The sequence below is a fragment of the Xyrauchen texanus genome, chromosome 37 (assembly GCF_025860055.1).
Source record: "Xyrauchen texanus isolate HMW12.3.18 chromosome 37, RBS_HiC_50CHRs, whole genome shotgun sequence".
Lineage (NCBI taxonomy): Eukaryota > Metazoa > Chordata > Actinopteri > Cypriniformes > Catostomidae > Xyrauchen > Xyrauchen texanus.
Genome location: NC_068312.1, coordinates 34,405,240 through 34,428,750, shown reverse-complemented (window position 1 = coordinate 34,428,750; position 23,511 = coordinate 34,405,240). Strand labels below are relative to the sequence as shown.

General features: G+C 38.3%; 1 protein-coding gene across 1 annotated transcript; it reads left to right on the top strand.

The window, feature by feature from the left end:
* The first annotated feature begins 906 nt into the window (after positions 1 to 906).
* Positions 907 to 22,775, top strand: LOC127630931 (leucine-rich repeat neuronal protein 1-like). Its single transcript, XM_052108816.1, has 2 exons — positions 907 to 1,122; positions 17,902 to 22,775. Exon 2 carries the CDS (start codon positions 17,996 to 17,998, stop codon positions 20,228 to 20,230), a length of 2,235 nt encoding a protein of 744 aa, XP_051964776.1. The 5' UTR covers positions 907 to 1,122; positions 17,902 to 17,995; the 3' UTR covers positions 20,231 to 22,775.
* Positions 22,776 to 23,511: the final 736 nt, after the last annotated feature.

The following is a 23,511-nucleotide window of genomic DNA, read 5'->3' as shown; positions in this document are numbered from 1 at the left end:
GTTTTTTGTTTGTGTATTAAAAATATACAAGGAAAACTAATACAAATAAAAATAAAGGTTACTGAACATGAAAATTAATAAAAAAAAAAAACAGAATAAGAAAAACATAATTTATAACTTATATAGAAAAAAAGAAAATATATTCTATTAAATAATAAAATATATACAGTAAATAACTATCTACAGTATATATATATATGTATACTATAACTTCATATTTTTTTCTATTTTGATTTTGTATAAATATAACACCATGGTTGTTGAAAGGAAATTAGATTTTTAAATAAAATGAATTACAAGAATAAATAAATAAATACACAAAGAAATATGTAATTGTATGTATTCTAATATATGAAATATAAAGGAAATAAATAAGAAAAGCAGAATAAAAAAAACGTATAAATATAACTTTTACATTAAGCAAATACTACATGTTAAGTCTGTTTATGAGTCACTCACATCAAGCCTTTCCATTAAAGATGAAATCAATATTTCAAATAAAATATCTTATATCTTCTTAAACATCAAAACAAATATGTTAAAAATGCCAACACCTTTATGTTTGCTGGGTCTCAAGAGGATAAAAATGATTGTTTGTTCTTGATATCAGATCATATTACCATGCGTTTGCCTTAAACAGAAATATGAGCCTCACTATGACCTAATCTATGATCTCAAGGCTTATTCTTTATGCCTGACGCTGTCGCAGGAGCGGTAAACCTGAAGGTAGAGCGAAAACTGGACCATTACATCATTGCTGTGAGACAGAACGAAGAGGCGAAGCGGCCTCGTCTGACTCTCCTATTGGTTGATGTCAGCGCGAGGGGGAGACGCGAAGGGGCGTGGCCTAAGCGTGTAAGGGCGCTTCAAATGTACTGTAAAAGATGCATAAGAGGACGGTGTTGATGCTGATGCTGAGCTTGTGATGCGAGAATAATTTCACTCCGGTGGCAAGGTTTGAAACGGACCAAGCGGTTTATGATGGACTTTATCTTTAGAATAAAACAAACAAACGCGAAATACAGTCAACTGTCAACAGTAGAAGAGAATATTGGCTCAAATTGCAAAGTAATTGTGCAGAAATAGGTGAGCGCGAGAGGCTGGATCCCACGATCGTTGGAGGTAAGGGCGTTTCTAAAAGCATCTCTTTGAAATTCGCAGCATTCCGTTCGGAAGTTGCAAAGTTGCAAACTGATGCCACGTCATAAATAGATCTAAACTGCTGGGAAATACGTAGTATATACTTCTTGATGAAAGATTGAGTTTGTGTTCTTAAGTTTGACTGTCTTTCTTTTGCTTTTTCGGTTGTTGTTTCATGGAGGGGTAGCTATCAAATCCTTTCACCTCTTGGAGTCAGTGACCCTGCTTTAAAAATCTGAAGTGCCTGTAAAAACAAATCATTTTTATAATTATTTGATATTAATAATAAAATCATTATTAGACACCTCATAAAGCCGATCTTGTTTATTTGTATATTTTTGTTTGCTATTTATTTTGATTGTCTTTATTTTTCATTTGGGTCACACGTCACATTACAGTGTTTCATGTTATAGTGTAATTACAGAGAAATGTACTGCTTGCTAATTATTATCGGCTTTATAGGAATTTCTTAGCATATATAAAGTGTACACTGTAATTTGTTTGCTTGTTTAGCATCTTTGCTGTTACAGTCATGTATATTCATACAACAGGGTTAAGGGTCTACAAGTGACTGCATACTGATGTGATGCACCTTAATTTACAATTTTATCTAAGTCATTTAAAAAACATTTGGTGTTGGTAAAAGGTTGTTTGATCAAAAATATTTAAAGTCACAAAATTACATTTGCATAATTTATCATTTAAGAAGATATGATGTAGACGAAGGAACAATGCATCATAACCTTTGGCATGGTTGTTTTTAATGGCCTCATTTTGGTAGTTTACCCTCAAAGATGTTTTCTGGTTGGAGTACCTTCATATTTCTGCTATATGTTGAACAAAAATGCGCTGATTAATTATAGCTGCTCCTGCTCTAAATAAAACCACGCAGAAGAACTCTGAAGTAGCAAACCAGGAGAAAATTGCCCCTGGGAATCTGAGTGAATGCAGTAGAGACAGCCCAGAAACCCTTAGCAGTCATAATGGATGCTCACATATTCAGTTCATGAGATCTCACACTCCATTTGATTATTAAGTGCTCCAATCCCTCTTTCTTATTGATAAGAATCCCAGAGTGAAATTGTATCCTCAGATCTTTGTTCATTAAATTGACTGTAAAACTCAGTGTATGCATATCTATTCCAAGATTTGACATTGGATATCAAATGGCAATTCAAGACAGTAATGAAATGGTTTATTGTTCATATGTAAACCAAAATGTACTTAAAACCAAACACGTAAATCAAACATTCAAACACTTAAAGGGATAGTCCACCAAAAAAAATACAATTCTGTCATTATTTACTCACCCTTGTGTTATTCCAAACCTTGTCTCAGCGCTCAGACTAAGGATGGGAATTTTCTAGTAAATTTGTAGTTGAGTACCCTGTTACTTGCATATAATAACACGTTTGACACATACGTGAAGCTTAATTTTTATAAATAAATTAACAATATGTATTAATAAAATTGGAAAACAAAAAAGGTTTAAAAATAACAGTAAAAAATATTTGCTCTCACTCGGATCTTAGATAGAAACCAATACTGATGGCGTGAGTGTAATGCACATAAATTGTAAGTCTATATAAAGGCTATCTCATTTTTATATTTTCACATGTTATTATTCAGACTTTTTTGTGTGTGTTTTTGGTAGTAAAATTACAAGTATTACTTTGTAATATAGCTTGGCTTTGCTTTAGAAGCACAGACACTGTTACACGTCTTCTCTCGTCCAACACCTCAACACCACACACATTCACAGCGCCCCCAGTGGACTCAGATGTAACTGCAAGATTTAGTGAAAGATTCAGAGGGAAAATTCAGTGCTGCTCATGGCAATCAAATGTGCAAAGAAAATAAATTTGCGATATTCAAGTAGTTTTTTTAATACTCGAGTAGTGGGGGGCCTGAGTAGCTCAGCGAGTATTGACACTGACTACCAACCCTGGAGTCAAGAGTTAGAATCCAAGGCATGCTTAGTGACTCCAGCTAGGTCTCCTAAGCAACCAAATTTGCCCAGTTGCTAGGGAGGGTAGAGTCACATGGGGTAACCTCTTTGTGTTCGAGATTAGTGGTTCTCGCTCTCAATGGGGCAAGTGGTAAGAAGCGCGGATTGACTGGTCTCAGAAGCGGAGGCGTTTGACACTTGTCCTCCACCACCCGGATTGAGTTGAGTAACCGTGCTACCACGAGGACCTACTAAGTAGTGAGAATTGGGCATTCAAAATTGGGATTAAAAAAAAGTCTGAGTATACTGAGTATAGTGGATGCAGAATGAGTACTCGATTACTTGATTTCTCGTGCACATCCCTACCTCAGATAGCACGCCTACGGATTGCCCACAGTCTGTGCTTTTATGTCTGATGCACACAGCACACAAACTTGGAAAACGCGTTCTCAAACAATCAGCATAAATCTTTTTGACTGGTTTGATGGAACTTCCTCATAGAAGCATACAGAATTTTTATCAGTCCTTAAGGTCACAAGGTTTATCAGTCACAAGGTTCCTTAATAATACCATGAATGCTTTTGAAAACAAAATTATGAGCAGATTTGCCCAAGTTTGCCTTAATGATATCAAATCTTTTTTTTTGAGTTTCGTTTAAGTTTTACGTTGCAGGAAATAAATCAGAAATCTACAAGCTGCGTATTCTGCTTTGTTTACTTACTTATATGTCTGTGAAATTCTCTGTGATGAGGTTTTCTGTACTTTACTTTTAGCATTTTCTGCTACTCTCCCGTGTGTTTTCTGTGCTATCGCTTGCGGAGATTGCGGTTCCATTATATCAATTATTTATTTCCCAATGTCTGTCTTTTATTATGGTACATCTTGATAACCCTGCTCCTAAACCACACGTAATGGCAAAACCAACTGCTATTGATCACTTTACATGTAAGTTAGATGATTATACAGTGTGTTTAGTTGCATTTTATTATTTGCATTTAGCATTGTTTTATGCCTGCTGTCCACAACCCTATCAGACCCCATGACACAAACCCTTTTGGGTTGAGAACCACTTAAATATTGTACATTCCTGGCATAGTTTTGGCCTACAATTGTGGACAGTTACTGCAAGTGATATTTTAACATGTATAGACCTATACATGTATGCATGTTTTCAAACAACTAAAAAAAGAACAAATTCTTTCTCTGTAAAAAGTTCCAAACCTGAGAGCACCAAATCAGGCCTCTCACTGCAAGACAAGAGTTGCATTAGTTCTGAATGTTGCACACACTGTTAGAAGTGCCATGGTGAGCTTACAAAACCTATTGTAGCTTTTTATCAAGTTGTTAATGCCACTCACTGTGAGCCGAGGCTGTGTTATGTGTGCGCTGACTCAGTGTGAAGCGTCCACCTCCTGACCGTGCGGGATGTGGGATGTGGGATGTGTCTCTCCAGCCTGAGTGGAGAAAGAGTTTCTGTAGGTACTTTGCATAATGCATTGAACTATTTATTAGTAGAGAGCAGCACCATTACATTTGCTTGAAGAGAGCCATGTTGGGGAAGCTACAGAATTTTTTTTTCGCTTTTGAAGCAGCAAAATTTAGAATTAGTTAAACCACAGTCAAGCTACTTTACCCTGCTGAAAAGCTTAAACAGCTACGATGGTTTGCTTGTCATGGCTGATCTCCCAATCTGGTATGTTTGCAAGTTTTAAAAGGGATTTTGACACTTTTTTTAGCTGGTCAGACTGGGAGACCAACTAAACCAGCTTAAACAAGGTAAGATCAGCAAATTATCTTAAGATGGTTTAAGATGTTTAGGGTTTAGCTAAACTGCAAGACAAGCTACTAAAGAACCTGTGGTATGGTCACAAGTCATGGTTGCAAAGAGAATTCTCGGACGTGTTCTCATCCCTTCCCGGTCGTCCGAACCTCATAAAACACCATATCAAAACAACCCCAGAGGTAGTGGTACGCAATTGTCCCTACCAATTACCTGAGCACAAAAGAAAAGTGATTCGGGAAGAATTTAAGGCCATGCTCGATATGGGGTAATAGAAGAATCCCACAGTGTCTGATGCTGGTTCCGAAGAGCGACTCCTCGGTCCGGTTCTGTATGGATTATAGAAAGGTCAATGCGGTGTCTAAATTTAACGTGTATCCAATGCCTCGTTTTGACAAACTGCTCGATAGGTTGGGCACGGCTTGCTTTTATTCGACACTGGATTTAATGAAGGGTTATTGGCAGATCCCCTTAACACCAATGTCTCACCTTATGGACCAAGTCCTCAGACTGCACTCTGCGTACGCTCCTGCCTATCTGGATGACATCATTATATACAGTAATGATTGGCAGCGGCACATGCAGCATCTGAGGGCGGTTCTGAGGTCACTGCGATGGGCGGACTCACGGCAAACCCCAAGAAATGCGCAATTGGACGGGTGGAGGTAAAGTATCTGGGGTTCCACTTGGGTTACGGGCAAGTGCGACCCCAAATTTTCTCCCCTTTTTCTCCCCAATTTAGAATGCCCAATTCCCATTGCGCTCTAAGTCCTCATGGTGGTGTAGTGACTCGCCTCAATTCAGGTGGTGGAGGACGAATCTCAGTTGCCTCTGCATCTGAGACCGTCAGTCCACACATCTTACCACGTGGCTTGTTGAGCGCGTTACCGTGGAGACAGCGCATGTTGAGGCTTCACGCCATTCTCTGCGGCATCCACGCAGAACTAACCACACGCTCCACCGAGAGCAAACCCCATTATATCGACTATGAGGTGGTTACCCCATGTGACTCTACCCTCCCTAGCAACAGGGCCAATGTGGTTGCTTAGGAGACCTGGCTGGAGTCACTCAGCATGCTCTGGATTCGAATTCGCAACTCCAGGGGTGGTAGTCACGTAAATACATGTTGAGCTACACAGGCCCTCTGTGAAATGTTCTATTCGAACTCACGACTCCAGGAACAGTTCTCTTGAGTCCTATGAAGACAAATTATAAACATTGAGTTAAATATAGCAATATATATTAATTCTTAATCACAACACACCAAAAATAAAGAAACACAATTATATTGTATTGTGACCTAAATATTGATATTATATCGTATACTGAATACGGTAAGCAAAGGTCTATATATTTTGTTCATTGCTATGCATATATCGTGTATATTTATATCAATTAAATAATGTGTCAAGTAGTAATATAAGGCTCAAGCTAGAATAGTTTACCCCAAAATAATCATTTACTCAATATTAAGTAATTTTAAACCAATAGGAAACATATTGCTTATTTGAAACCCGAAAGGTGAATTTATTTTTAAGATGTCATGGCCAATTTTCTTCCTTACAGAGAGTAAATATTGACAGAATTTTCATTCTTGGGTGCGATTTTCCATCACATTTAGTACATGATTCTTGCCAAAGATTGTCCCAACATCAGTTTTACAGCCTCAAATATTGCAAGAAATTAATATTTCTCTGTAATGTTTCATTAGAAGCACTTAAATAATGACTCATACATCTATTTTTTCACTCGGCCCACTCTCCCAGCAACAGTTCTCCATTTTTTAGGTTTTTTTATGACACCAATAAGTGTGTAGATATGGACAATTATCTAGCTAAGTGAGAGTGTGTGTAGATGAATTGTTTTCATTTTAAGTTCATTCTGTTTACCTCAGCAGCTCTGTGATAGTGTAAATAACTTTACTGAACTCCAATTGCATATATTAAAAAAGGAACACTTTGAATTTTAAGTGTTTTTCCCTTGCAAAAATGCTTACACCAGCATGTCAATGTTTCAGTATGCATCCCATTTAAGTGCTGCACTAGCTTCAGTACACATTTTGTGCTCTTATTTGGATCTCTTTACAGCTTTGGATGTTACATTTTATACAATGTTGAAATGTATGAAATGTAAAAGGTGTTTTAGGTCATACATTAAGTGCATTATTCGTTAAAAGTGAAATAAGATTTTTTTTTATGCTAAAATATATTTTCGTATACCAGCCAAATATGCAGAGAGAGCCATATGTAAGCTATTCATTTGTTGATTTCCCCCAAAAATGCAAACACGGTGGTTCTGTGGCGCTATCAAAACATTGTTCTGTTTGTTTGAGCATCGTAACCACCTCGACACAGCAACTCTGGCTCAACCAATGCCGTCCGTTTGTGGTGGGACAATCAGTTTGTCTAACTAATGACAGACATGAGGAGTGTCCAGGAAACCTGTTTGCAAACAGTCATTATTTATACACTTAAATAATTCAAATGTAAATAATTCAACACGCAGTGTTGGATGAAAGTAGACATGTTTTTTTTTTTTTTCTTCAAATGTATAATTTATTAAAAGCAAAAACCCTAGATGACATCATATCCTGATGATTGTCATAAAACCTGTCAAAATGTCTTAGTCCTTTTTTACTCCGAAATCAAAAGATACAAATAAGGAATTTTATTTTTTCATATAGAAAATAAAGACTATTTGAGGGGCATTACGATTTTTTTACATTGTGACATTATTTTCGTGATGGTTACGCACATTTTACTCCTGAATTCTCATTTTCACAATTCAATAAAAATATGATCATCATTTCTCTTTTTTTTTGCATTGCGGTAATGAGAATTAGGGGTACAATGTGCGTACGTGTCCTGAAAATGTCAAATTTAAAAAATCTTATTGGTTCTAAATGTAGGCTGCATTGTTTTTATTTAAAAAAGCATGATTTCTTTTTTGTTTTGTATAGATTTGGGTATAAATATGACCAGGACTTTTCCTTGACAGGACAATTAAACAGTTTTGTGCAGGGTGCGTAGATTGAGTTTGGTAATGTCAGAGGGTGATGGAAGGTCAAGGGAGGAAATGAGGTCACGAGGTGTTGACATTTTGTGACGTTCCATATACAGCACTCCTTCACACCAATTAACAGCTTTTTTCCCTTCTTTACCCAATAGCAAAAGGCAAGGATGAAAATTAAAGACCTGACTGCAGTGCACTCAATAATTAATAACCCATTCATTAATTTTTCATTGACACCAGTTCGTAGGCAGATGTGAGGGGCTGTGTTCAGGCATGTCAAATGAAAAGGAAAAGGAAACTTTCTAAAAGAGGGATGTGCCCAGAACGTTATCGGTTACACGCCAGGTTACAATTTACTGTTACTGTAGACTGCGTAATCTGTGTATAGAGAACTACGTAACTGCAACTCTGTACGTATCGAAAATGGGTCATTCATACAATTAAGTGACATTCTGGCTTTTAAAATTTTTAAAAATAAAACTTACATTTACAAGTTTCTTTATGTTTCATAATTACAGGGACATGTAAAGATGTTTCCCCTTGGCGCAGGGCTTGTGCTGGGCCACAGCTTACATGGCTTTACCAGTCGCTCGGCAGCAAAATTTGGCATCGCTGAGGCAGCTAGTGTGGGGTTTTTAGCCAGGTGCTGGCCCGGACTAAGCGGGAGCGAGCCGGTTGTGATGAAGTACTGCTCCGTTCTGTGTAAAATGTTTCATAGGCTGAGTGTTGCTGAGTCGTGAGGTAGCGCTCAACAAATCTATTCACAGAACCTCCGAAAAGGCTGGCTGGAGACAGAAGTATCAAATAGAGCAGCTTTTCCCACGTCACGCATTTCCGTGAGGGTTGGCCAGATGTGACGATCCAAAAACACTAGGTTACTCACTGACTTGGCAATGGCCTGTGCAGTGACTTTTGTGTCTTGCAGCGCTAAGTCCGTAGCAGTGTGGAGCTCATTGAACGTCTCTGGATCGTAGCCTTGCTTGTCCATTTGTTTGAGGAGCTTAGCTTGATAAAATTGGAGCACCATCATCGCGTGGATTGCTGAACCAGTTTGGCCGGCTGCTGAGTATGCTTTTCCAGCCAGTGTGGACATGAGTTCCACACCCTGCTACTCGCCGGGCAGATATGTGCCACTACCGCCTCTTTCAAGGGGGTAGTTTGGCATAACTTTTGTCTTCCCCATGGTCCACATTATTGAGGGGAGTGGAATCACTGTGCGAGCGAGCTGAATAGGACCCACGGCAGGATTTTGGCGGGGCAGTGCCCCGGGAAGTGCGGGGCAGATCTGCGGAACACGGTCACTTGACGGCATTTGGACTGATCGAATCATTCATCAAGGCGAGATTTTTCAGGTTTCTCTGGAGATTACTCGAGACCGAGCTCTTTGACTGCTCTTGAAAGGACGCTAAGCATCTCCTTTTCAGTGGCTCATGCAAGCTCCTCTCCATTTCTGTCAAGTGTAGCATCTGTGTAAAGCAACATCTGATATCTCACACAACTCATGCTAAAGTTGTGTGTGTTTCAGGTCCATTTTAGGCCTTCCTATTCTCAGATCACGGTTGTATTAAGACACATCTGTGGGGAGCAATGCTATAACATCTTGCTCTCCATTGCTGTCCTTTGCAATGATCTTTAGTCACATGGATGTACATTTTTATATCATTACAGTTATATTTTTAATGATATGCAGTAACAACACATTGATGTTGTGTGTATTATTCTGTGATCTTTGCAGAGTTTGAATTGTCTGGACGTTTACATGTTTCCAGCAGACATAATTGCTTTTAAGAGCTCAAAGGAGAAGATCTAGCGATAAAACTTTGCGCCAGACTTGTGAACAGCTGGCTGGATAATCTCTCTTAAATTGCAATGTGAGCCTTGCAATGCACTTTGCTAGGTCACTGAGCTGAGTGCCACAACATTGTGTCATAGAGACACAGTGAATCGAACAACATCTGTCCTCGAGTACAGCATTTAATGCAAAGGGCTTTTTTCTCACGGGTTATATACATTCTTTTTCTTATGTAACACTGGAATTTTGATATATGGTGGTTTCAGATGGTTTTGACTGCATATGTGTGAAGTTATTTGTTGTTTGGACAAGAAAGAACCACAAAAATATTGTGGGGGATGGCGGGTTTTGTGTCTTTCAATAACTTACCATAACCCTACCATCATATTAAAGTAGTAGGGTACAACAGGACTAAAGGCAGACCTTAAGGCAGTGGTTCTCAAACCTGTCCTGGAGGCCCATCAACCTTACACATTTTGGATGTCTCCTCAATCAAACACACCTGATCCAACTCATCAGTTCTTTAGTGGAGACACCAAGACATAAATTGGGTGTGTATGAAAAGGGCGACATGCAAAATGTGCCCTTTTTTCTGGTCACAAAGTGTTTCAAGATTCAAGAAATATGTTTGTTTTTATTGAATATTGATGGAGCAAAATAATTTGTGTGAAAATAAATAACAACAGAAGGTTGTTTTGAATACAATTTATTTTACACTTAAGAAAAACAATGTGTTTAATAGGGGCCTTTAGCCCCTGCAACAGGGGGGCTTTTTACCCCAAATACTATCCTTATACTATTGGACAGTTATTGACATTTTGTTTTTTAGATAATCACAAAATGGACAAATTAGTATTTTGTTACAAAATAAATGTGATCATTTCCAGGATATGCATTAGCTTCATACATTTATAAAATTTTTACAAATATTAAAGGTGCTTGTAAAGGGATCAATGGAAAAGAGGAGGCGAGAACTGGCTTTTCAATATAAATGATAGTTTAATGATAAACTTAAAAGACAACATAAACACACACATAATGATCTCTCTCTCCGGCACGATCCTCTGCAGTCGACCTTTATCCCTCACGGAGGCTTGATTAGCCTAATACGGGACCGGGTGTGTAGGATCACGACCCGGCCCCGCCCTCCGCCCTGCCACATTCCTCCCTCGTTCTCTCATTATTTATTACTATGTCAACCCAAGCTAATCTTTTTTGTTGTGTTAACTAATGTTGTTAACTAATGGAACCTAATTGTAAAGTGTTTTTTTTAGCATTACTGGACTGAAGTATTCAGTGTGTTTTTATTTTTCTTATTTTGTGTTTTAAAAAGTGCTAAAGAAAAGATTATATCCTCTGTAGTTGAATAATACCCAGAATTGGTATTGATTTCCTTTTTCTTGTAAATGTATTTAGCATTATATTTGTAATATCAATGTATATATTTTAGTCTGTATCTGATTTTATTTATTAATACGTACTCTCAACTGTGTGTATTTCTACCCAGATTCACTAACCCACACAGGTGATTCTTTATATCTCTTATTCAGCTCTTTCTCTCTTTCACTCTGTGTCCCATCACACACATATGCAAAAGGAAGCCCCAAGGGCTGGTCCTTTTTGCTTCTACTTGTCAAGTTGCCAAGGCATCAGGCCAGGTGGCCCCATTTCCTGCTGTGCAGAGGGGATGGGGGGGTTACATCCTGAGCGACTGTCCTGCTGTCTAATGCAATCAGACAGACGTGTTGTGTAGTGTCACACAGCTTAGCTGATGCACTCACACTCTCTCTCTCTCTCTCTCTCTCTCTCTCTCTCACACACACACACACACACACACACACACACACACCTCAAAGGACGAATGAAAAAACTCCACCTCCCTCTCAAACACTCCACCCTTCTTCACAGTATAGGAGGAAGCTAGAGGTGTAACTGTAGGCAGTGAAGGGTGTGCATTAGCACTGGGGCCCGGGGTGAGAGGTGGGCCCACGTTGGCCAACTGAAAGAGTATGATTGAAAGGGGGACCAGAAAACGAGGAGGGCCTGACAGGTGCCTTGCTCTTGGGCCCATAAGATCCAAGTTACGCCACTGGAGGAAGTGATAGCAAATAATTCCATGTGGAGGTTTAGGGCTTAGTATAGACATACTTGGATGCGAATGTGGCTATCCCAGCAATTTCAGTGGTTTCTATTTCAAAGCTCAGGATTTTTTTATTGGAGATCTTAGTTACATTTATTAAGTATCAAATTTGTCTCAGATGTTTCTCTTAAAATGTCTTTGGAGAAATAAAACGAGGCACAAATGAGGTAATTGTTGACAAAGTAAGAATAAAATAATGTGGATTGCATACCTCAGATAATTTCATTATAGAAGAGTTTATGAAGTCTTTGAGTTCATATTGAGGTCTCTGATATTGGATTGCAGACTTCTAGCGAATCTGTTTGAGAAAATAAGTGTTTAATTGCAAGAATCACAAGCAAACTTTTCTGCTTTTGACATAACAATGTAAACATGCGAAATACTTGCACACATTGGATAGGCCGGTGAGAATAGCGGAAAAGGTTTTTACATGCAATGTGAAATGCAATGGGATTGAATGGGGAGAAAATGGACACATCTGCTTAAAGGGATAGTTCAACCAAAATTAAAAATTCTCATCATCCTTAGATATTGTGACTGATGCTAACATTCTGTGTAACAACACCTTTTGTGTTCCATGGAACAAAGAAAGTCATAATTGTTTTGGAACAACATGAGGGTGAGTAAATTAAGACAGAATATGATTTTTTTTGTTGAACTATACCTTTAATGCTGTTGATCTTCACTTACAAAATTATGAAGGCATATGGTAGCACTTTTTGGTTTTGGAAGTTTTGCGTTGAGTGCTGAGAATGAATTGCATACTTGAGTCATGTTCTGTCAAATTTCGTAATGTAACATTGTGAAATCAAGCTTGTGTAGCTAGAAGCATTTGCATTCACATATTGCAAAATGAATGTTTTGGGCCTTGTTCAGAAAAGTATATTGAGACATAAGTGATTTAGAGATCTCAAATGCCCTCATGATTCCCAGTGGCCTTGTTTCAAAAGAAACCAAACAGGTTGCACCAGTACAGGTGGCCCAAGAGTCATTCAAATGTAATCTTTCCAACCTGAACTGGCTAAGAAGCTCAACAACAACAACACATAATCATACGTTTGGCAACAATAAAGAGTTTTCTGCAAAACTCATTTGCATGTGAAAATATTGACGACTAATTTGCAGCAACTTTGTAGCAACTCTCGATTCTTGCTCAAGATCCCTGCTGAAAAGCCCAGTTTAATCAGCAGCAGTTCCCATACTGGTCTAGGGTGGTTTTAGCTGGTTAGTGCTGGGAAGTGTGTTTCATGAAACCAGTTCAAACAATGTCTCAAAAGTGTTTGCGCAGTATTTTATGTTACGATTTTGTATAAAAATCAACAAAATGGCTAAGAACATTACAAACAACAGTGTTGCCAATATTAATACAATTGTCCCATGTTGTTAACAACATTGCTGCCATTTCACAGTCTTACTCCTGTTTTGTGAATTGGTCAAAGAGTCCTTTCAAAAGAATGGTTCATTCGATGAATCGACGATACATCACAAGTCAAACGATACATCACTAGTCAAAACGCCTTGTTGGAACACCCACACGCCAGCAGGGATGTTATTTTCTGGACTCGTGTGCACTGATTAGTCTTTGAGGTACATCAGACATTTGAGGTTCTTTGCTGTTCACATTTGTAAGGCGGCAGATAGCAACACACCCCTCTCTCTGTCCCCTCTCTCTGCGTCTCATCTCAGCCCTCTTCAATACACCTCTCGGGGGAGTTGATTTGTTTGGAACGCATGAAAAGATCAGAGCGTGGTGGGGGTTGGCTTGGGAGGGGTAATTTTTTCTGTCTTGTTTTCATTTCCACAGCCAGCATTGTCTGAGCAGTGTTTCCATGTTGCGTGTTTGTTCTGAGAATTTTGAGCAGGTCTACTGATGCATATTATAAGACACCAAGACTGTGCGGAATATGCAACCCGTGTCTCTGTGTGTAGTGTGTCGGATTGGCTTGTTTTACTTGCATGTGAGCTGCTCAGATAATGTACTGCCATCAAACACAGTCTGTTTGGAAATTAGAGAGTCTGGAATAATATGACAACTAGTGATATTAGTTGATGAGAAGAGGTCTTTCATCTTGTGAATAAGCACTATGGAAATATCACATGTTTTTGGGCAATACCATGATGACAATACAATGGAAGTACCTTGGAGTTTCATGTAAAAACTATAGTACTTATGTATGATTACTACATTAATCAGACAGTATCACATATAATCATTGACCCACCACACTTACTGTACTTAGTTTACTAATTTTAACCACTAATAGTTCTAAACATAAATACCGGTAACTAATATTGGCATTATATACATTCATTATTGTATCATTTCATGTACAGTTGCTTTGAAATAACACCTGGTGTGAAAAGCGCTATACAAATAAATTTGACTTGACTTGAAAAATATATCAAATAAATACATACATTATATCATAAAATATTTATACAGTTTACATTTTTTATTTACCTAATTAACTTGAGTACTAAAGTAGGCTACAACTAGTTGATGATATCCGAGCATGAGAGCATCTTGTGTGCTTCAATGGAAGCAAGGACATTTAACTTTTTTTACAAAGGAGTTAAAGGTACTGCAAGTGATTTTTTTTCATGGAAAAGTATGCAAAACATTTCCTACTCCCTTGAAATAAGTGTCCTGAGATATCTTACCGGTCTCTGTGACAGCTGTAGACTTTGTAAACAGCAAACAAAAATGTGTCCACGGAGATTGACACTTTTCACCTGTCAATCATTTTGCTCGTTCTCATAGTGTTGTATTTGAAGCGGATCATTGAGGCCGTGATTCATAATGTTTGTCAGTTGAGGGCGCTATTGTACCACTGTTGAATTTGACAGCCACAGGAACAAACAATGCTGCTCTTTTGCTCAGTTTTGGTCTCAAAATAATCTTTGGAGGGCGGCATTTTGGAACGAGGGGGCATGGCTAATTCAACGGCTCAGTCACGTGAAATCCTCAGAATGCTAAAATCACTTACAGCACATTTAATATGTTTAATGTTACAAATTTGCTTACATTTGATTAGTGACCTATAAATAGAGCAGAATATCTCAAGTAATATTTTTTTTATATATATATTTATATATAAAATATATAAACGTTCTATTTATTTCCAGGTTTAAATGAAAAATAAAATCCCAGATTTTCAATGTGGTCTCACACTTTCTGGCCCTACTGTAGACCAAAGTATTTTAGTATTACCATCTGATACTATCAAGGTACCGCAGTACATTTTGTAAGGGTCAAATGAGCAGTCAGATGTTCAGTAGCTCATTTAGAAGCACAAAAACAACTTCAACATCAAGGTTGGAAAAGCCCTGTGCTCTCTGTGCCAGTGTCTTAAGTTGCATATGATATACCAGACAAAGAAGTTGCATCCTGTTGCATCACTGACTCTTTTCTAATGCATAATCAGGAAATGTGGTTTGTGAGAGACAAAACTTTGTTCCTCATTGTGATGTGCTTTGAACAAAGCTGTTGTTACAATTGGTGCATAGTTTGTCAATTTTTGTCTGTGCAACACTTTTCATTTATCAGATCTCATTTGAAATATGTCACATATGACAGACAGGTATATAAAAGACTCACATAAAGTCCCTGATATATTTCTGTTTAACAGCTTGAGTGAAACCTATTCAAGGCTACATTAAGAGAAAATGCACAATAAATGTCGCCAAGAAGTTAAAAAACTGATGTCCTGTGTGTGATACTTGTGCCTTGTTCTACCTGTGACACGGCGCTACTTGTCTGGTGTGAGACCGGCTTTAGTATCAAGTACAGTACCTGTTATATGCCCCCCTTGTGGTCTCCGAAAGCTATTATGCCAAACTACATTAAACGGAAGGCAAACTGCCAGTGAATTGGAAAGCATACAAGTTAGCCTTCTAATTTAAATGCTGGCTAATGTTAATATATCGATGCCTTAAAAACATATAGAGAAAATAACATGCCGATCAATAATTGATGTATTGATATTTTATGAAATTCCTAGTAACTAGCATTCTGTCTAAAATTACTTTTTGTGTTCCAAATAAGAAAGAAAGGCTTACAGTCTTGGAACAAAATGATGGTGAGGAAATGATGATAGCGTTTTCATTTTGGGGTGAACTACCCCTTTAACGCTGTTGATCTTCAGTTGTGAATTATGAAGGCATCTGGTAGCACTTTTAGGTTTTGGTAGTTTGGTGTCTGTATGAGTCATGTAGTAAGACCTATTAAAAGCTCACTGTCACCGGTTCTTCACTCGCACATCCTGCCAGATAAATTCAGCTCATTAGCACTGAGCGGCAATCAGGCGCACAATGCATCACAGACTCTGGCGTAGCAGGAGATCAAACGATAGTCCAGCAGCAAAGATGCCTGTTTGAACTCAGGTCATATTGCTCATGGAACAAAACCTAAGATGTTTGAAAAGATGTTTGGCTATTGAAATTGATAAAGACAAATTCCACTATGTAGCACTTTCTACCATTAGGATACAAATATAAGGTTTGAAACTGTTAAAGTAAAAAGGAATAGTTCACCCAAAAATGAATATTCTGTCTTCTTTTACACACCCTCATATTGTTCAAACCCGTTGTTCAATCCGCTTGTGATGAGGAGGAGGGTGTGGCCAGAATTAGCTGTTCAGCGGGAGAGCGAGATAAGAGAGAGAGATGCATGCAGCCGCGTTGTGTGTGTCTGTTTGTGTTATGGTTTTTGTTTGTTTTATGTTGAGTTTTGCATTAATGGCATTATTGAGTTTCCTGCCTCCTCCTTGCCCATCCTTATACTGTTACAGTGGTGCCGAAACCTGGGAGGGTGGAGGGATGTGCTGTCACAGAGTCCCCACCGCTGCCATCCCCCAGGGTAGCAGCCACGGCTGTCTGCCTGGGGACAGAGTGGTTGCTGCCAGCCGCAGAGAGCTGGAGGAACTGCGGCCATCTACCAAGAAGGGGAGGAGCGGTTCTGTCCACCAGGGGTCTTGGAGATCTTATATATATATATATATATATATATATATATATATATATACATTTTGGGGATTTGTGATGCTTTAAAGTGCACTATATTAATGGACAGTGCCATGCATGTCTTTGTTTTTATTGCAGAACAGATTGAATATGTGTCAGATGGAGGTATTGGCCATAGTGCTTAAGGCTTATACATGCTCTTGAGATCTGAAATGCTTCTGGCCTGGAAATATTTTGTCTATGGATGTTTAGAGAGTGATAATATGCTTAGAATCTGTTTTATTGCATGTGTTCATTTTCCCTTTCCACCCTAACAGATACAGCCCCTCTGAGAGCTGTTACACTTGAAGGTTACAAGATATTGCAATTTTTCCAGGTGCACTTACATTTACTGGTATTGAGATAGACGAAGCTGCATACTCAGTCTTTGATGTGGGGCTCCTTTCATGTGTTTGTCAGAGCCTATGCTTGGCAGGCGCATTTTTGCATGCAGGACACAACAATGCTGCACACTCACTAACAATTTCTTGCTCTTTGAGTAGAATAAAAGGTGACTGAATAATCAATTATCAGAGGCATCTACGAGTACTGGCAGGGGAACGAAATCTAGAAAATTGTAGGATATTGAAAATTTCAATTCTAGAAATATGTTTATTTCAGAATGTATCCTTTGATTTGTTTTGTGTGGTTTTAAGGAGAAGCTACAGTATTTATACCTTGTTGAATTTTTAATTGTTCCAAATATGACAATTCATACCTCATGTTGTTTCAAATCAGTTTTACTTAATTTCTGTGGAACACAGAAGGTGATGTTAGGCAGAATATTGGCGTCAGTCAGCATTCATTTTCACTACATGGAACAAAGGGATACTTCACCCATAATTTGAATTCTGTCATCATTTACTCACCTTCATGTTGTTCCAAACAGAACACAAAATGTTATGTTAGTCTCAGTCACGATTTACTTTCATTGCATCTTTGTTTCTCTCCATACAACAGAAGTGAATGCATTCACTGTAACTGATGCTAATAAATATTGCCTCTTAAGTAGGCATTAATGTTGTTTTCACTCAGCAGACATTATAAACACTGCATGATTTATATGTCCTTTCTTCTTCATTTTGCAGGGCTGCATGGGAAAGCTCCTGTCTTCCATTTCGTAGAAATCTTCCCTGCAACTGTCAGATACCAACTGGGCGCAGCACTCTAGAGATCCTCAATATGGAGAGAACTGCCACTTCCACTTCACTGCTCACAGTCTGCTTCGTTTTGGCTGTGTGTCACTGTTCCCTTGCGATTCCTTTCTGCCCTGCCCAGTGTGTCTGCGAAACACGCCCATGGTACACACCTCAGTCGGTATACCATCAAGCCAAGACTGTTGACTGCAACGAACTCCATTTGAGCCAAATTCCATGGAATTTATCCATTGATACTCAGGTGCTGCTTCTTCAAAGCAACAACATCTCCAGTGTAACCTCCGAGCTCCAGAGCTTGGTCAACCTTACAGAACTGGATCTCTCTCAGAACCACTTTACACAAATCCAAGATGTTGGCTTGAGTAACATATCCCAACTAGTCACACTCTATCTTGAGGAAAACAAGATTAAAGAGCTGCCTAATTTATGTCTAAAGGATCTAGTCAATTTAGAGGAGCTTTACATTAACCATAATCAGATCTCTTCGATTGGTCCCAAAGCATTTTTAGGGTTGGCAAACCTTCTAAGGCTTCACCTCAACTCAAACAAGCTTGTGGCAATAGACAGTCATTGGTTTGAGTCCCTACCCAACTTGGAGATCCTAATGATTGGGGAAAACCCTATTCTTGGCCTTCAGAACATGAACTTCCACCCACTCTCAAAATTGCACAGTTTGGTGCTGGCTGGAATGGGGCTCAGGGAAATACCAGAGGGTGCTTTCCAGGGTTTAGAGTATCTTGAGAGTCTCTCATTCTTTGATAACAAGCTCACGACTGTGCCAAAAAAGGCCCTGCTTGTTCTGCCCAGCATTAAGTTTCTCGACCTCAACAAGAACCCCATCATCCATATCCAGGAAGGTGACTTTCAGGACTTTCCGCACTTAGAGGAACTTAGTCTTAACAACATGGAGGAACTTGTGGCGGTGGAGAAGGGTGCCTTCTCCAACCTCCCGCAGATGGCCAAATTAGAGCTCTACAACAACCCTCACCTATTCTTTATAGACCGTGCTGCTTTCCTGAACATGCGAGGCTTGCGTACCTTACTGGTTCATAATAGCGACCTCACGTTGTTTCCCCATGAGATTTTATCCGCCTTTCCCAGTCTGGATGAAATCAGTCTTCATAGCAACCCACTCAGGTGTGATTGTCTTGCCAGTTGGGGCCAAGTCTTGGGCAATCAGTCAAGCCTCAAGCTTTTGGAATCCCAAATTACTCTCTGTGCCTCCCCGCCACATCTTGTTGGACAGTCTCTTCAAGAAGTGGTGTCTGCAAGTTGGAATGGGGCAAGCAATACCTGCCTGCCTTTAATTTCTCAACATGCCTTTCCTCCACAACTCAACGTCACCATTGGCCAGCTTTTAACACTCAACTGTTGGGCTGTTGCGGATCCTGCACCCCAGTTTTACTGGGTGACACCCACCGGCGACAAAGTCACTTCGGAAGCTGCTTCACTATCCTTGAATAAGGGCGGAGGAACTGCGAAGAAGCACCGTATGCAAGACCAAGGCGCTCTAGAGATCCCACGCATAGAACTGGAGGATGCTGGCCTTTACACATGTGTTGCTTGGAACGCAGAGGGGGCAGACACACGGAGTGTCTCCGTGTATGTTGACAAGGGGAACTGGCATGGCGAACGCCAAAGTGGAGGCCATCACGTGATGGTGAACACCACAGGATCCTTGGTAGTCCTGGCCAAAGCCGTCCATGCTCAATCAGTGGTGCTAGAATGGAAGGTGCATCCATCTGTGCAATCTTCCAACCATGAGGTGGCGCAACCGAAGTGGCTCAGTGCTACTGTCAAGATCGACAATCCACAGATTAGCTACACTGCGATGGTACCTGTAGATGTTCAAGAATACAATCTCACACACCTTCTACCTTCAACAGCGTACCAAGTTTGCCTAACTATGGCTGCCACAGAGCAAAGCCAACACTCTTGCATCAACGTGACCACAAAAGAGGCCAGTTTTGCCATGGAGATTGTTGCCCAGCAGACCAACGTAGCCCTGGCTGCGGTAATGGGCTCAATGTTTGCCATCTGCATCATGGCTCTGCTGGTGTTCTACATGGGATGGCGTATGAAGCAGAAATCTTGCCACCATTCTCTAAAGAAATACTTGCAGCACACCACCTCGATTCCTTTGAACGAGCTCTATCCACCTCTCATTAACCTCTGGGAGAATGAAACAGAGAAAGAGAAAGAGGGATCTGTTGACCCTCAAAACTCACAGATAGACACCTCAAAAACGTACATGTGGTAGTAGCTGCATAACAATATGCAGATAGAAGAGACATTTTAAACAGTGTTTGTACTGTGTTGTACATAAATGACAAGTATTTATTTAATTATTGATTTGTCATTGTGAAAGATGTATTTTTAGATTGTACCCTTCAATACCAAAAGCACACTTGGTTGCAGTTGTGTAACACACTTCTGAGGCAAACAAAAAACACGATTCTTTTCCACTGCTTTGTATTTTCTGCAACCAGGTCTCATAGAACCATGTTGCAACAGCTACATTTTTGCTAAATGTGTTTTTTTTTTATTTTATTACGTGGCTCGTTGTACATATCACGGCAGTTTCTTGTTGAAATGAAACACTAAAGGCATTACAACAACAACTTTTATTTCCTTCACACAAATCAAATGTTTTATGGCAGATTTACAGTTTCTAAACTCTTTCCGTCCTGTTCTAAACACTTTTAATATAATGCATGACTTGTAAGGTGATACATTTTAACATTTACATTACATAACCAACTTACTAGCTTGTTCAAATGTATTCAAATTGTGCAAACTGAAACAAAGTACCGGGATACAAGTCCCGCTGAGCATACGAGTCGACATATGAGCCGAAAGTGTCATAGAAGCACCACAAAATTGTGTTTGCTTACATTTGCTTTTATGACACTATTGGTTAGGTTTAAGTTTAAGGTTTTAGGTTTTAGGTTAGGGAGGTTTATTTTGTCAATTTAAAACTTGATAGAGTGTTAACCTTTATAACCCCTTCTGTTTGGGAGAACATTTGCTCGCTTTAGCGCAACACAGTGGACATTTCAGCTCGAACATGCAGCATTTTGCAAAAATGTAGCCACAGCCACATAATTGTCATGAGATCAGGTTCATGTCCTGAGAATAATTCTCCATTTAGAATGCAAATGTGTTATTTCATATAATTTATTAAGAGCGCTAAGCAAACTAATGCACTAACACAGACAAACTACCAAATGTCAAATCACAACATCAAATTCACAGATTCTGGATTTTTTGCATGGAATTTGCATGATAATTTCGTGCTTACAGATTGAGTTCTTGCATAGTTTTCTAACTTCTAAAAATACACAGGTGCGAGAAGGTAAAAATAACATGTGCTCATTGCTCTCATTTGTCTCCAGCCCGTCACATTTGATCACCTGCATTGTAATGAGAATAAAACCTAAACCAAACCAGCCAGGTGCTACAAAGATGCTGTTACTTCAAACTATTTTGCTGTCATACATAATTAATGTCTGGTACACAACTGCACAGCTGTGCTTATTTACCTTTGCATTCAAAATACTTTTTAAATAACTATTTATAAAAGATATGGATGACTTTATTAGTACTGACTAAAAATGTATTTCACATTAAAGTAAATCATTAACCTATAAAGTTATGGTTCAAATGCCTGACCTTTACGGGCAGACATTCGCCAATGCAGCCGTTTTATGTTCTGCACATCATCAGTGCATTGGAATTACCATTATTGAGAAATTGCTTCAGTTCACAGTTAAATATGTTGCTAAATTCCATATTTATACACTGTTAGATTTGCAATCATAACTACATTGTGTGGGATAGGATATGTATCCATGTTATTTTTCCCTTCACTTAGTTTAATTTACCTTACAAATATATAAGCTCCATTAAAAACAATAGTCCTTTCAGCTTAGTCCAGTTGATCTGTTAATGTTACAATAAAACTGTCGGGTTTTTATATTGATTAATGCAAATGTTATGCAAGACGCATGTTCATATCTTGTTGTTCTGTTAAATATTTATCAACAAATATAACATCCATCCATATATTGATGAAATATGTACAAACCAAATTACACTTTGATCTATCAGAAAGTGTTCTTTCAAAGGTTTAATTTTTAATACGTTATTTATTATTTAAACCAAAGATGAGACACACGTTAAATATCTTTCAACACAGTTATCAGTCAATGTGATGTCATGCCATTTTTTTTTTTTAGCACTGAAAGACAGTGTGGGAAAATATCTATTTCAACATCTACACATTTTCTTTACTTACATTTATATTCATTTATATTTATAACCAGTTTGTATAGAAATGTATAACCAGTAACCATTCGTTTAGTGGTTTATAATTTGAGGGGATAACAATTCAAACACATGTTCTTATAGAAAACATTTAGAATTGACATGTTAGCTCTTATGTGAAATGTTGAAGATGCTCATACACATGTCAAAGGTTTTTAAAAGGTTCGTTCGTCACTAAGTGTAAATCACATTGTGTGTTATTACTGGCAGAGGAGCAGAGAAAATGTCACCTTAGATTAATCTTGAAATGTATCACTACCGCTCCGCCCTCTAGCGGTGGAGAACACTAATGACGTCTTACACGGTTTGCTGTGTCTCAGTGAATAGCAGGGTATTTTGTAATAGAAGAATAATATTGTTATATTTTAATTAAGTTAACAAGAATGTTTTTACACTGTTAAGACGTGTTGTGACGTCCGTGATTATTAGTTCAGGAGAAATGACTGTCTGAAGAAAAATGTGAGAGAAATAAAACACGATCAATACAATTATAAAGCCTCTTTTTTTCATGGTATTTCTTTGATGTTTACTTTTATTGTACAAAGTAATTGCACTTGGTGTCTAAACTAGTCTGAGAGACACACTTATCTTTTTCCATATTTCAAACTGTTCATACATTGCCCTTTTTTAATAACAAAATTCAAAAGTGTGAAACGTTGCTTAATACAGTTGTAGTGTTGAAAGATATAAAAAGGTTTATATCAAGACACCCATTTGGATAATAATTAAATAAATAAAATTAACAGTTGATCTATTGAGAAGCATTCTATCAAGGGTTTACTTCTAAAAGAATGTTAGGTACCTTTCTCTGTACCTATATTTTGAATTGCAAACATTTAGGACCTTGGAACATAGGTCCTCAAACTTCTATTCTATTCTATTCTATTCTATTCTATTCTATTCTATTCTATTCTGAGGTTCTGAGCTATAAGGCACTGGAGAGACATTGAAACAGACTACATTGATTTCAGTACTACAAATGCCATATTTTGTCATTAGAGGTTAGAAATGTCTTATTTTGTCATTTTTTTTAAAATTATAATACTATACTATAATATACTATACTAGTCTAATCTAATGTAGTCTAGATTAAGCATCATATGAACAGGTTAAAAGACCTCAATAGCATTTAATATCTCCAGAAAGAATGAAGATAAAACAATGGGATGTGCATCAGCCTTAAATTACAAAAAAGAAAATGAAACTTCTCTCATC